Raw genomic sequence first — 13,993 nt, 5'->3', positions numbered from 1 at the left:
AGCCTGGTAATTTTAGAAGCTACCTGGAGATGTATAACCGTGCAGAAACTGCTTCTCGCTTTTGCTCTACAGAAAACATAGACACCGTCGACCACGTGATATCTCACTGTCCAATTTACGATCAACATACACTTATTTTGAAATTAGAAATCTATACGCTTGGTTTCAAGTGGCCACGTCCACTCGATAAGCTTGTTCGGAAGCCACTGTTTGATGCTTTTTACAATTATGTTCAAAAAATATGGAAGAAAAGACTATTTATAATTTATAATTTCTAGTTTTACATTTTAGTTTTCACTAAAAGCCGAATACTAATTTTATGTTTACTTTGTATCGTGTATTTTGGTTTATGTATTCTTAGTGTTATACACCCATAGGAGTGGCGCACTTATTCTATTAAAAAACAAGAGAAAGAAACCACCACACGGACTTTCTCCCATGGCAAAAAATGTGTAGAGCGTGAATCTGCTAGCATTATTACTCTATCGCGTCAGACGAGACAACGAGCGTTCTTAATTAATTAATTAATAGAAACCGCCAAATTGAAGCTAAATTCAAAACGCCATCACTCAACGAGATCAAAAAATAAAAATAAGAATATTACGTAAGACGGGATCTATTACCCCCTTACCCCTGAGTAAGAAATTGTAAGAAATCCTTGACCCCACCCACCCCAAAATACCTTACGTAATTTAAGGACGGCCCCTTATTTACTGTTCAATTGAGGCAATGTAAGTTGCTAAGATATTTCTAAACTTTAAGGTAATATTACTGTTTCCTGTACAAAAAAGTTAAATGTAAAAAATAGATTTTAGTTTCTTTACTGTAGATATGTGCTGTTGTAATTTTATATTAATATAAATCATAAATAAGCGTTTAAGTTTTATTATTTTTTGTGTACATAAACAGTTATTGTTGCACTTTCAAATTATTCGTTACTTTACGAGATTTTTTGAAACTAAGATTACAATTTTATGAAACATGGCAATATTCCGGAAAAATATTATTACGTTGTTAAGTATTTTCAAAGGGAGACTTTATAGTTATTGCATTTTTTACTCTGTTAAATATAACAGAGGTAAAGATGACTGAAAAATGTTTACATTTTTGAACTCGGGATTTTGAAACGTCTAGAATGTGAAATGATTCGGGGTTTTCCTGTATGTGTGGATGTTTGCGTGTACGTGTGTGTTTGTGGCACAATTTCGTTTAGCCGCTTTGAAGCTTAATAACTCCTGCGCTTTTTGTCGGAAATTTCTGAAATTTTTCAGGTAGGTTTGTTTATTAGAGGAATTCTTGCAACTAAATTTTGGTGGTTAAAGGTCGAGAGGGTGGGGAGATAATGGGGGTTGGGTGTATCTCCAATAGGGTCATACGTAATGACAAGTTTACTCGTTATTAGCATTTACAAGTTTTTTTTTTTATAAAACTCGTCCCTACCCTCAAAATTAAGGGTTTTGCCATTTTATAATAGTGAAAAACATAAAAAGCTTTCTAATAAAATATGATAACAGATGGCGCTACCAAAATTTTAAATGTTGCCGGGAAAGCTGAGCAACTCGTTGCCGGTTTATTTTAGTAACATGACCATCACGCGTGTTTGTTCTACCGGTCCCGTGACCATAACCGCAGTACATCGTCACGTGACAGCTTTATCCTTATATTCACAGCAAAAGATACCAGAGAATAATCGTAGAGCTTTGAATATTCCTCGTTCAGCACGTAGTTTCAATTTAGATGTAAATGACGCTGTTGTCAGCTTATTTTCTTCAGTATAGTTCAGGAATTTTACGATTTATTTTCTGCATTCACAAACCATGGACGATTTTACTTAAATATGTAAAAAGCCTAACATTAAAATCATCGTCTAATACGAGACGAAAAAGTCATTTCGAAGCCATCCTACCATTAAAACTGCAAGCCAAAGAAATATATTTCGCTCTACAAGAAATTAAAAATGATTCTACAAAAGACACGGACAAGATTTCGGGCAAACTCATCGTTATCAAAATGAAAGTCATTTAAATGTATTTGTTCCCCGATTGCGTGGCGCGCTATTTCGAGTAAAGTTAATGTCGTTAGCGAGACGTTACAAAGTCCAGATTGTATCCCGAGCGAAGTTCTCGAAAGTTTAAAAGAAATTTAAACTCATTCGACTCGTTTTTAGAGTTAAATACGTTATCAGATTGGGACGAAAGTGAAATTTTATCGTACTGTAAGAATTTGAATTAAAATTAGCAGATCGTTGGAATAAGAGCGGCGATGTAGACGGTGCATGCCTATTCCAAAAAATAAAATATTTAAAATGCCTTTTAGATAAAAAGACGACCGTCCAGAATATTTTAAATCTTATCTATAATAATTTTTTGGTCGAAGTTTTCCTAATATTGCCATTGCTTTGAGAATATATTTGACTTTACCGGTAACGGTTACCACTGCGGAAGGAAGTTTCTCCAAAGTAAAGAAAATGAAAATTTGCACGGAATTATACATTATTTGCGTAATGTCGACGTAACCCAGGATCTTTTTCGTTTGAAGTTTAAAGCTATAAAAATTATGGCATAGTAAACACTAGTATTGTGTTTTATTCCGAAGACACTTGGCAAATTTTCCATCAAATTCCTTTATTAGTTGAGTCGATACGGTACATTGTTTTGTACTCGTTTCGAACTTTGACCCTCTTCAGTCAACTAAAATACAATATACAGTATATATTTTAACTTATTACAGTAGAAAATTTACATAAAACAATGAGTACATAAACGATATATAGACGTACCTTTTGATTACAGTTTGTATAATTTAAAAACACGTAAAATCTGCTTTAATCTTTTGTAAATAAACTAGTATATATTACAAATTAAAAGGTTAAAATCTTCCAGAATCTTTCCTTTTAGGCAGATTTTGATACAACACAACTGTAAAAATTTTTAGCTGATCCGCCCCCTTTTTCCTTTCCTCCCCCCTTTTTTTCCTTATGCGCTGGTATCTCTAGTGTTGCCACGTATGACGTTCGCCACCATGTGGTTTCATTTTTATGAAAATCTGTCTTGGAAGACGAGTACAAAACAATGTACCGTATCGACTCAACTAATAAAGGAATTTGATGAAAAATTTGCCAAGTGTCTTTGGAATATAACACAATACTACTGTTTACTATGCCACAAGTATAAAACAGGACACGGTTTCAAAAAACAAAGCTACAAAAATTAATTTTTAGTCATTTCTTATCCTTTTTCGCGATACCGCAAAAGTAACAGTCTTTCGGCTGGAAAGTAAAAACTTCATTAAATGACCAATAATAGATTATTAAATTAAATGTTAAGCCGTAAAACCAAATTAGCTCTATGGNCTTTTCTTATTCTTTTTCGCGATACCGCAAAAGTAACAGTCTTTCGGCTGGAAAGTAAAAACTTCATTAAATGACCAATAATAGATTATTAAATTAAATGTTAAGCCGTAAAACCAAATTAGCTCTATGGGAAACCCCCGTGAACTTTGACCTAACGACTCGGAAGTTTGGCCGGCACCTCACCGATAACCACAAAGGCTTAAGTTTAAAATCCGAGCTTTCTACACCCGGCAGTTTTTTCTCTACCGGAATTTGCAACGCCGGATGAAGAAACGTAAGAAAATACAGCTTTTTGGCCATTTTTGCACTTTTCTATTTCCGAGAAAATTTTGAAATTTTGCACCCTACCCGAGAAAACAATTTTCTTTCCAACGAGATAATCGGAATTACTTCGGGTGTTTGGGGGCGGAGAAATCGACCTCCGAAAATCGGCAACTCTAATTCCCGTACACGTAGTCCATCGGTGACTTCTTTACTCGGCGGGAGTCCCTGCGTGACTCCTAATAAATACGTAACGTAATCGGAGTCGACCTTAGCCCCGTGGTATTCCGCGTGACGATAAAAAGTAGGTACTGCCAGGGTTAATTATAACAAGTAAAATATTTCTTCGCTACGTAATTACATATCGACCAATCACTATATAATAATCATGAAGAAAAAGAAAAAAATATTATAAAAACGATAGAACATTTAAACGGGACTTATTTGATTATTTTATACGATTAAAATAAATCAGAAANAGAGTGGTCTTTGCACTACTTTACAAAACTGTACATAATGATTGAGTGCATGTTTACACTACGAAGCCATTTGGCATAATAAATCAGCAGATTTAAAAGTAATGACCTTGACAAGTATGCACTTCCATTCAATGATACAGTAATGCCTGAACTTTCTGTTACCACCTTGTAAATGTTTCAAAAATTCTTATTACTTTTATCAAAGAGCAATTTTTTTGTTAAATATGTGTTTAGTTTTATTTATAGTCTGTAGAGTAATAAAATAAAAAATACAAAATTCTTTATTTTATTATAAAAGGGAAAGCTGCTTGATTACAGTCCTAACTGGCAGCATTTTCCTCTCAAATAAGAAATATTCATTTTTATTTTTTCAGTATTTCTGAACTGTAAAGTATTTTTGTTGTGATTCATTTTCTGTTATTCTAACTTCTTTTAGTAAGGATTTAATTTTGATATTTAAAAGGAAACATAACCACTCTACCCTATAGAAATGCAGTTGAAGATATGGATTTAAATTAGGTTACTCCATCATTTAGGAAAAGATCACTGAGCAAACCAGAACTAAAAATTCAACAAATAGCCACTTATTTTACTCCTCAAGCTAACATGAAGTCTTCTTTGTAATTTGACATTGAATCAACATTAGAATTTTCTTTTGAAAGTATGGAGTTGATATTAGAAAAACTGGAAGAGAAATTAGAGAAAATAGAATTACATATTAATGAATTTTGATGGCTGCTATCAGTTTATGGCTTCAGACTGGATATTATGAAAAACAACATTCATTGAAACTAAGAATTGAAAAGTTGGAAGAAAAGTCTTCTGCAGAAATCTAATGAAGGCTTATCAATCAGACCAAAAACATTTGTTTTAATTAAAGCTAATTGCTAGAAAAGTATGTAAGATATATATTATGGAAAGAAGAACATATTAAAAATGATAAATTACATGTGTGGTATTAAGGATTTTTCATGTCAGATCAGCTATTTTGGATATATAATAGCAATTTTTTTCAACTTATAAAGGTAATCATATAACTGAGACTCAATGAATATACTTTTAGATTGGAATCTAGTCTGTATAAAGAATATAGGCTAATCAACAAGTTTGTTCTTTTTGTAAATCAGGATCTGATACTTTGCCTCATTATTACATTCCCGGTTGTTATATATAACAGAGGGAAAGTGGTCAAAAAATGACTCCCCAAGATATTTACATTTTTGGACTTAGGACGTTGAAACATTAGAAATGCAAAAACTTTGGGGTTTTGTTTACCCACTTTGAAACTTAATAACTTCTGTCTTTTGTTAAAAATTTCTAAAAATTTTCAGGAATTGATTGAGTATTAGAAGATTGATGCTATTAAATTTTGGTGTTTCGAGGGAGTGAGAGATAAAGGGAGGATATGCGTCATATCTTGAGTAGGGCTGGACTTAATGAAGATTTTACTCATTATTAGTATTTACAATTTTTTATAAAATTATTTCTGCCCTCAAAATTAAGTTTATGCCATTTTATAATAATTAATAACATTAAACTTATTTTTTAAGCAAACTCATAACAGATGGTGACACAGACAATTTCAATTATGTTCTAGTATTTCTTAGTGATTTTCGCCAGGAAAGTCACGCGACTCTTAGCAGATTTCTTTTTGTCTACGACAAATTTTTAGGCGAAAATCACTTTTACCACATTTTCGACTTTATCTAAATTTTGTGCGTATTTTATGGCATTAAAATTTTAAGAAGCCTAATAACCTCCGAATGTTCAAATACTTTATTCCACAGTTAAATACGTTCACAAAATTTCGAGTATTTTTAAACTTTACAATTCATCAACACCGAAATCTTCGATGAAACGTCGGCAAGACGTAATATTCAAAGTCTTCATGAAATTAATACGCTAATATCCTTATGAGGAATCGAAAGGTTGACAAGTAATCGAAGATTTTATGATAGTTTTTACATTTCATTGTCTTCCAATATAACACTGAATTAAATTGTTTTGAAAAAATAAGACCTTTAATTTTGCAAGTGAAAAACAATGTAAAAAACTTATTTACATACAAATTTCACTATCTTCTAATTTAATCCAAAATTTAATATAGAAAACAGTGTGTTTCGAAATACAGTATTTGCAATAGCGAGTGTTNACCTTTAATTTTGCAAGTGAAAAACAATGTAAAAAACTTATTTACATACAAATTTCACTATCTTCTAATTTAATCCAAAATTTAATATAGAAAACAGTGTGTTTCGAAATACAGTATTTGCAATAGCGAGTGTTCGGGTCAACTTACCGTTTAATAAACAGTACGAATTCCATTCTATTCTTATTTATGGTAAAAATTATTAAGTAAATTCAGTATATTTTCTGCCTTCGAAGAAAGTTTATTGGATGTGACTAGAAAATTACCGTATACAACATCGTAAAATGTTTATAAATGGTTTCAATAAAACAATTTAAAACTTGACTCTGATGTTGCGTGTATAAGCATATTTTTCTTGCCTTTTATCTAAAGTATAATTTATAATCTTGAGAATATTTTAAACAACATTGTTTAACATTTTAGCCTACTCATTTCGTAACAATTGGATTTGTCACAATGCAATGATCTGATGGACAATTTGAAAATACTCTTATGCCAGTTTTCGCACTCTAATGAAGAGCCACAGATTTAAATAAGCAGAACAATTAATAATTAATAACTCGATTAGTTTAATAATTAATAAGCAGAAGAAGTGTAAAGTTTGCTGAGACAGAACAATGCAAAATGAGCTATAAGACTGTTTTAATAAGTAGAAGGAACGTTGGAAGATGTGTACTGTATAGCTGCAGAATATATTCATTTTGAAGTTAGATTTCTGCAAGTACTTGTATTATTACTGCAACAAAAACTACATAAAAATTTCGACTTTATCCTTAAAAGATTCCTGTACCGATTACGAGTTGCTATTGGCAATGATGATGATCTAGAGTAGGGGTGTCCAACCAGTGGCCCGCGGGCCGCATGCGGCCCAAGGCAAGTTCCAATGCGGACCAATAAACGTGTAAAAAACCGACGAACTTTTACATTTCATTTTATTTATTTATTTCAACAGACTAAATTTAAAAAAAAAAGTTTCACAAAGCCGTAAACCTTTATACATATTTTATTTTTGAGTGGAAAAGAACTATTTTCAATTACTTGGAAATATGTGAATGAGGAAGGAATACTAAATAAAGCTAAAGTTGAGACTCAAAGAATTATAGACTCAAATTCGGGGGGAGAAAGGAGAGAAAGGCCAAAAGATAAATAATAGTGAGAAAGATTAAATAGACTTTCTGTTATGCAAATATAGACCCTTAATTTTCCAACCTTTCTCACTTCTATATCTTTTGTCCTTTCTCCGCATTTGGGTCTATATCTTTTGAGTCCCAACTCCAGTTTATTTAATATTCCTTCGAGCGTTGCATGATTTGGCTACTTTGCGCCAAAGTTGTCTATCCTTTGTTTAGTTTGGCGTAAAAAATATCATTTGGCGCATTGGCTACTTTTTGGGCTACATATTATTTATAGGTATATTAGTCGAATAAAAATGACTTTAAAATGGTGTTTTGTCATTTTTGTTTTAATTAGAGACTCAAATAAAACAAATATTTGTGTTTTTCAAATAAATTTTCGTTTGTCTCCTGTATAATAAATGGATTTATATATTTCTGATAAAAAATTGAAAGTGTCTGTAGAAGTAATTTTTTAAAATATTTTTTTTTCCCGATAAAGATTTAATACTTATTACTATAATCTAAACAAGTTAATCCTGAAACATACAAGTATATTTAAGGATTAGGCCACAAGTAGGCCTATATATAATATACTTGTGGCCCAAAACTCAATGACATCTTGCAATGTGGCCCATAGAAACAAAAAGGTTGGACACCCCTGATCTAAAGCTAATTTCATGCTTTTCAAATCAATTAACTCAACTCTTTTAATGTTATAAAACTGCCAGTACACTCTTAACAGAAGAGAAAGCTTTTTGATTTGACACGGTATTTTGATACAAATACATTTTAAAAGTTGATATCCATAAACAACTTATCATTTATTGCAATTTACTTTATATATTTTTTATTACATTCATATTAGTTGCGAATAATGCGAAACAAAGCAACAATACATTTTCTGAAATAAAACGTGTTATTGCGCTAGAGAACGCAATACTTCTTCAGATGTCGATGCTCGAAGTTGGTTTACATGAAAATCTTTTGAATATGAACCAATTTTAATTAACTTATACACATTGAGAAAAAAGTTAATAATATATAATAATAATTATGATTTCATTTAAATGCAATACATCAAATGTAGTTAGTACAGTCACCAGCAACATTTTGTTTCTCACATTTTTCATCTTGCCCGTGTTTTAACTCATCGAAAGCTACTGTAGCGTAAGAGGGTGGGTGGTCATACGGAGGAGGTTTATCACTTTCGGGCAAATTACATTCAAGAGCAACGAACTCCGAAGATGAGCCTAAATTATGTAGTGTTCCTTGAGAATTTCTCCTATCGGAAACGCTGTTATATCGTTGAATGTATTCTATAAAGACCATATATAAGGACAATACAATTAGACAACACATTAAAATAAACAATGCATCTATTAAATATACCAAAATGATATATGGTGTTTTGTCTTCAGTATCAGTTATTATTGCTTCAGTGATTATATACACACAAAAAATAAGTGCAGCAAAAAAGGCTAAAAGAAATGCTATCAAACATATATCGCCACCATTGCGTAAAGAAGATGACATGTTCAAAATGATGTGCAATTTGTCATATCTGAAATAAAAAAAAATTAAATAATTGAATAATATGAATCATCTTTGAATTTAATCATACAAAGTAAGCATTAATAAACATATATCGAAAAATATGATTTTGTATTCTCATATGATATTTTCTATTTAGTGCTAATTATAAAGTTCTAATAATTTAATAAAAGTAATGAAATAAGTAAAATATCTTAATATATTTATTATATATTTTAATTTTATTTACTGTTTAATTCTTCGTATTTTTTCTGCGTTGAAAAACAAGAAATTTATAAATTCATAAAACAAACAAATTTAAACACGTGAAGAAAACGAGTAACTCGCGGCCAAACTAGGAGAAGGCGCGAACCCGGTACCAACTACAAGCGCTCAATTGTTTTATCTACTCGGACACCGATATGCGGAACCACACAAGGCGTACGGAATTCAGCAGAAAACGTAAGGCAGCGAAAGGAATACAGAACTTAGTAAAATGTGTAGAACAACATAAGAACGATGTTCGGTTCACGAGCCTTAGTCGGAAAATGCGCGATACTCAAAAAGGACTTTAAATCTGAAGTTTTAAAGGAATTTACTTTGGTAACATCTCAGAACAATGCAAATTTTGAAAAGGATTAAAGAACATTTTTTGAAATTATCACGAAACACTGCTTTTATAACATTATTGTATTTATGATCATTAGATACCAAATATTCCAATTTTGATTCTATAAAGTGCCCCTCCATTCACATCATCTTGAGTAATTGACGCTCTATTGTATATTAAAAACAGACCAAAACAGAGTTATCTCCAATCACAATTTATTTATTTCCATAAATGAATTTATGTGCCTACCTTCATCACAATAGTTCCTCTTCAGATACCTTGTGGCTTTTAAATTTTCTGAGATAAAAATTTGAAATAAATAACTGTGAGCCGCCGGAGAGGTTGGAACTTTTTCTCCTTCCCGGTGACCTACTTTCTTGTCAAAGATGGCGTTCCGTTCAGTTACGCGTTACGCGAGTTTAGGAGAGTCGGAGGGGCCGACGATAAGACGTTGGCTAAGTCGAATAACGTCACCATTTAAAACAAAACAAGAGTTTATTTAACTAGTTAACCAACGGAGATTTTACAAAACTTTTTCGACTTCGCGAATGAGAGAGAGAGTTTACAATAATAAGCTTTCATACCTCTTGGCATATACTAGTGGGATTTTTTCCCGTAATGTCGTCCAAATGGATTCTGAACGGTGACACAAGAAAAGGTCGGCGACGAAAGTGTAGGTCTGCGATGGAGAAGGCGATGTCTGACTTCGACGTTCGGCGAATCCCCCGAGAGGGGAAAGAGGATGGCTTTTATACATTTTGTGGTGGAAAAATTAGTCAAGTGACCAATTGTTTTCGCACGTATTGGTGTTAAAATGACAATATGACGAATTTCGTCGATATTTGTAAACTATTTACGGATTGATCGTGAGAATGTTTATAGTTAAATAGAAAGTATAATTTTCTCCTGTGCTTCACATTTTGTTTTTGTAGCGTCAAATTCCTTTAGTTAAAGGAATTTTTATTTACATTTATTAAAAATTACTTTCTTTTATGAAATTATATGAACTACGAATTTCACATAACAAGTTATAGATAAATATAAAAGTAAGTAATTCGAAAGAAACATTTAGTTAGAAAAAAGTTAAAAATAAATATAATGTACCGTATTTTATTTTATTCGTTTAGTAAAATTAATAAAATTGGATGCATTGAAATTATATTAAGTCATGTACAGGGAGCTCCAGAAGAGTTCTTTATCTTACATGGCGGTGAGCAAGCGATAGGGGTAGTAGGGTGGTAAATTTAGAGAATTCCACAATTGATTCGTGATTTCTTGTTCGTAATAGAATTGATGAAATAAGGCAACGCAACACCTGGACAATCTGCCGTTTTAGCAGATCGCCTCGAATGTCCTTCTGAATGGTGCCTCCCGAGAGGATTTTCTATGGGGAAACTGGCCCTGTTTAGATATTAAAAAAAAAAATCCCGGAAAACAGTTGGAGAAGCATTAACCCGCTACCAACTTAACAACTAGTGATCGGTGGTTTTACCCACTTGTCGAGTCTGCACTGATGCAGAACTGCGCAGAGTACAACATTCCAATAAAAATCTACCATAAGAAGTTACTTCGTTATTAGTATTAACATTTTTGAAGTACCTTGTAATTATTAAAATTACAGGATAAAATACTAAGAAGATTTGTCGACTAGATTTTACTTTTACATATAATAATACAAAAAAAGTTTACTTACATTGCTTTTACTCAATCTTCAAAATTATACGTTGCACGAAAATCTCTTAATAAACTCTCAGTGTACAGTCATCGACAGAACATCTGTTGATCTACTCAATGCACTAAATTGAATGTGTTAAAACCTGTTATTTCGTCACAATATACCTGAGAATGCATATTTCGATTACAGTATTTGATATCTACAACGAAATTATTCTATGAATGCATCATCCAGGATAAAGTGTCACAGCATTTCCGGTGTTGAAAATAACAAAAAATGAATTAAATAATTAAAAAATGACAACACGGAACTAAACATTAAAACAGACAGGCTATATCGTAGTCATTGTAAACTGTGATCGTACAGAAGTGTGCATCAAGCATTAAGTGTATTATTTTTTGTTCTTATCTTAAAGTGTATAATTTTATATTGCACTGGTCCTTGAAGTTAATTACAGGTTTATTTAAATCAGGTAATATATATTTTGTAATTTTTGCAAATCATTGTTATCTCCAGTTCGTGTCACGTGTTCGATCAAATCCATGATAAAGCTAAAAATATTGGTAAATATTGTGTTTTATTATTATTTTTGTCAATTAAAACAGTTCTGATAAGTTGGGAAAACTTCTTACTTTGGAAATTTCGGAAAATAGCAAGGATTGAAGTATTTTTGGAGGAAACTCAGAACAATCAACGTAAAATTTCATTGCAGGTAGGGGTGAGCCAAAAGTCTGTCTCTCGTGTACAAAATTCACAACACAACGAAAAATCATGTTAACCAAAATGGTTTCGGTTAATATGACCCTGCATTGCGTTATGAATTTTGTTGGTTGGATCCTATTTTAAACCAGACAGGCCTAAAAAATACAAAGATAACCAGAAAACAGCGATAAAAAATGTAGACGCGAATAAAAATATACTCGAGTCTAATAATTTTCACACATCTGCATATAGTAGTAATTATAAAAATTTACACCTAATTAGTAATTAATTGATTGTTTCTATATTTATTACTTGTATTTAGATTGGCAAGAGTCAGCGAGTCAAGAGCTTGAGTCTGGGACCAGTGAAAAGCACTTGACCAGTTCTGGCTCCACTAGTGGTAATAGCGCTGCATCACAAAGCAAAGTGAAAGTCCAACGCATTGATTCGTTTATTATAAAAATGCCAAGTAATCAAAATACGCAATTCGATGTTCAAAGCGAAAAATTTATATACGCCACCAATTCAGACTTTAACCATGTAGAATAGCCCGAATTTATAAAATTTTGTCAGATGTTGCGACCTGGATATGACCCTTCACGGAGAAAGAAAATTGGGGAGCCTTGCTGGACACTGTATACAATTCCATTGAGAATGAATCAGCTGATATTAATATATCAGCTGATTCATTCTCATATCAGCTGATTATATTAATATTATAAGTTAAATTAAAGGATATTACAGTCTGTATGGCTATTGATGGGTAGAATAATATCAATTATGAACCAGTGATTTGTGTGTGTGTGTGTGACTGATCTTATGGAACAGTCTATTTGATTGACTCGGTTGATACAGGCGCAGAAAGTCGCACATGTGAGACCCAAAAGGCCCCTGGGTCTAAATTAATATTTTATTAATAATGTTACAATAATGTCACCAAATATTACTTCATTTTTGGTGAGAAAAATACTGTTTTAACGTGGGAATAGGCAGATAACAGATGTTACTTCTTTTCACTGAAGTTAGTACATCCTCTGACTTTCCCTTATCTGATTAAAATCCTGCTTAGATGGGAAATGGTTACCCCTCATTTATTCCCCTTTCATCCGTTCTCATGAAAGAGTTACTGGCCGATGATTGGTCGAAATTCAGAAGATATACAGGGAATTTGTCAGAATTCGGGAAGTTCTTCGATCCGAAAGTGTCCAAACTCCACACATTTTCCTTCTGATGACCAACGCCCTTAAACGAGTCACTTAGAATAAGTCCCGAGTCTGCACTTAGAAATTATACTTTGATTTTGTGCACATATCGATCTCCCATGTTAAGAAGTAAATGAACTTTATCTACAAGGTGTCCCTTACCTACAGAGAAGAAGACGAACGACAACTAGAACTGGTTGTATGTTTTTAACGATTTTGTGAGCTCTCTCTCTCGATCGCGAATTGGGTAGAAGATAAGTAGGGGAAATACGTACAAAATGACATAGGCACCATAATTTGAATTTGGTGGTCTCAAGCGCACAACTGACCATGACACCATGTTATACGAGTGTCTTTTACTAACCTGTCAAAATGTGAACGCACTCCTCTCATTGGCCCGGGTGTCATGGCCGACGACAAAAAATGATACGTTATGAGATTTTTCCTCGCAACAAGTTTTTTGTATAGATGGTAAGTTTTTCACTATTTTATCTACTTGTGTAGCATTTATTTCAACCCTCAAGAATTTGTTGTCGCACTTAAATAACTTTTCCCATTAAAAATAACATCCTTGTATTTATTTTATAATTTTGTTTTTTTTATAACGTTATATGGACAAAACGATATACATAGGCAACGAACATAATGACATACCTGTCATTTAGTCCATAAGAGCTTAGTCAAGGAACTTAGCTTAACCTCTTAACGTTTTATTAATTATAAAAAATGGCTTTCAAAAAAAGTCTTTCATTATTGTTTAAAAGAAATTTTAGTATAAAACTTTATTTCCTTTCTTACATATTATTTACAAACTTATTATCTTTCGCGTAACAAAAAACTTGCAACGAATCACGTGACTCGACAAACCTCTTTAGTTTTAACTTCTACTCCTAATATGAAGGCAATTAAATCAAAAAA

At 32.3% G+C, this 13,993-nt stretch overlaps 1 protein-coding gene across 1 annotated transcript in view; it reads right to left on the bottom strand.

The window, feature by feature from the left end:
- Positions 1 to 8,477: 8,477 nt before the first annotated feature.
- LOC111614143 (zinc finger protein 567-like) overlaps positions 8,478 to 13,993 on the bottom strand; it is a gene marked incomplete at its 3' end in the record, with an annotated part of 9,733 nt that continues 4,217 nt past the window's right edge. The window contains exon 3 of the mRNA XM_023355526.1: positions 8,478 to 8,672. Within this exon, the coding sequence (XP_023211294.1) occupies positions 8,478 to 8,672 (195 nt within the window). The remainder of the gene's footprint in view (positions 8,673 to 13,993) is intronic.

Source organism: Centruroides sculpturatus, unplaced genomic scaffold (genome assembly GCF_000671375.1).
Source record: "Centruroides sculpturatus isolate CEXI.00-Female unplaced genomic scaffold, Cexi_2.0 scaffold1932, whole genome shotgun sequence".
NCBI classification, from domain to species: Eukaryota; Metazoa; Arthropoda; class Arachnida; order Scorpiones; family Buthidae; genus Centruroides; species Centruroides sculpturatus.
The sequence above is the reverse complement of the archived record's forward strand: the minus strand, read 5'-3'. Positions and strand labels throughout refer to the sequence as shown.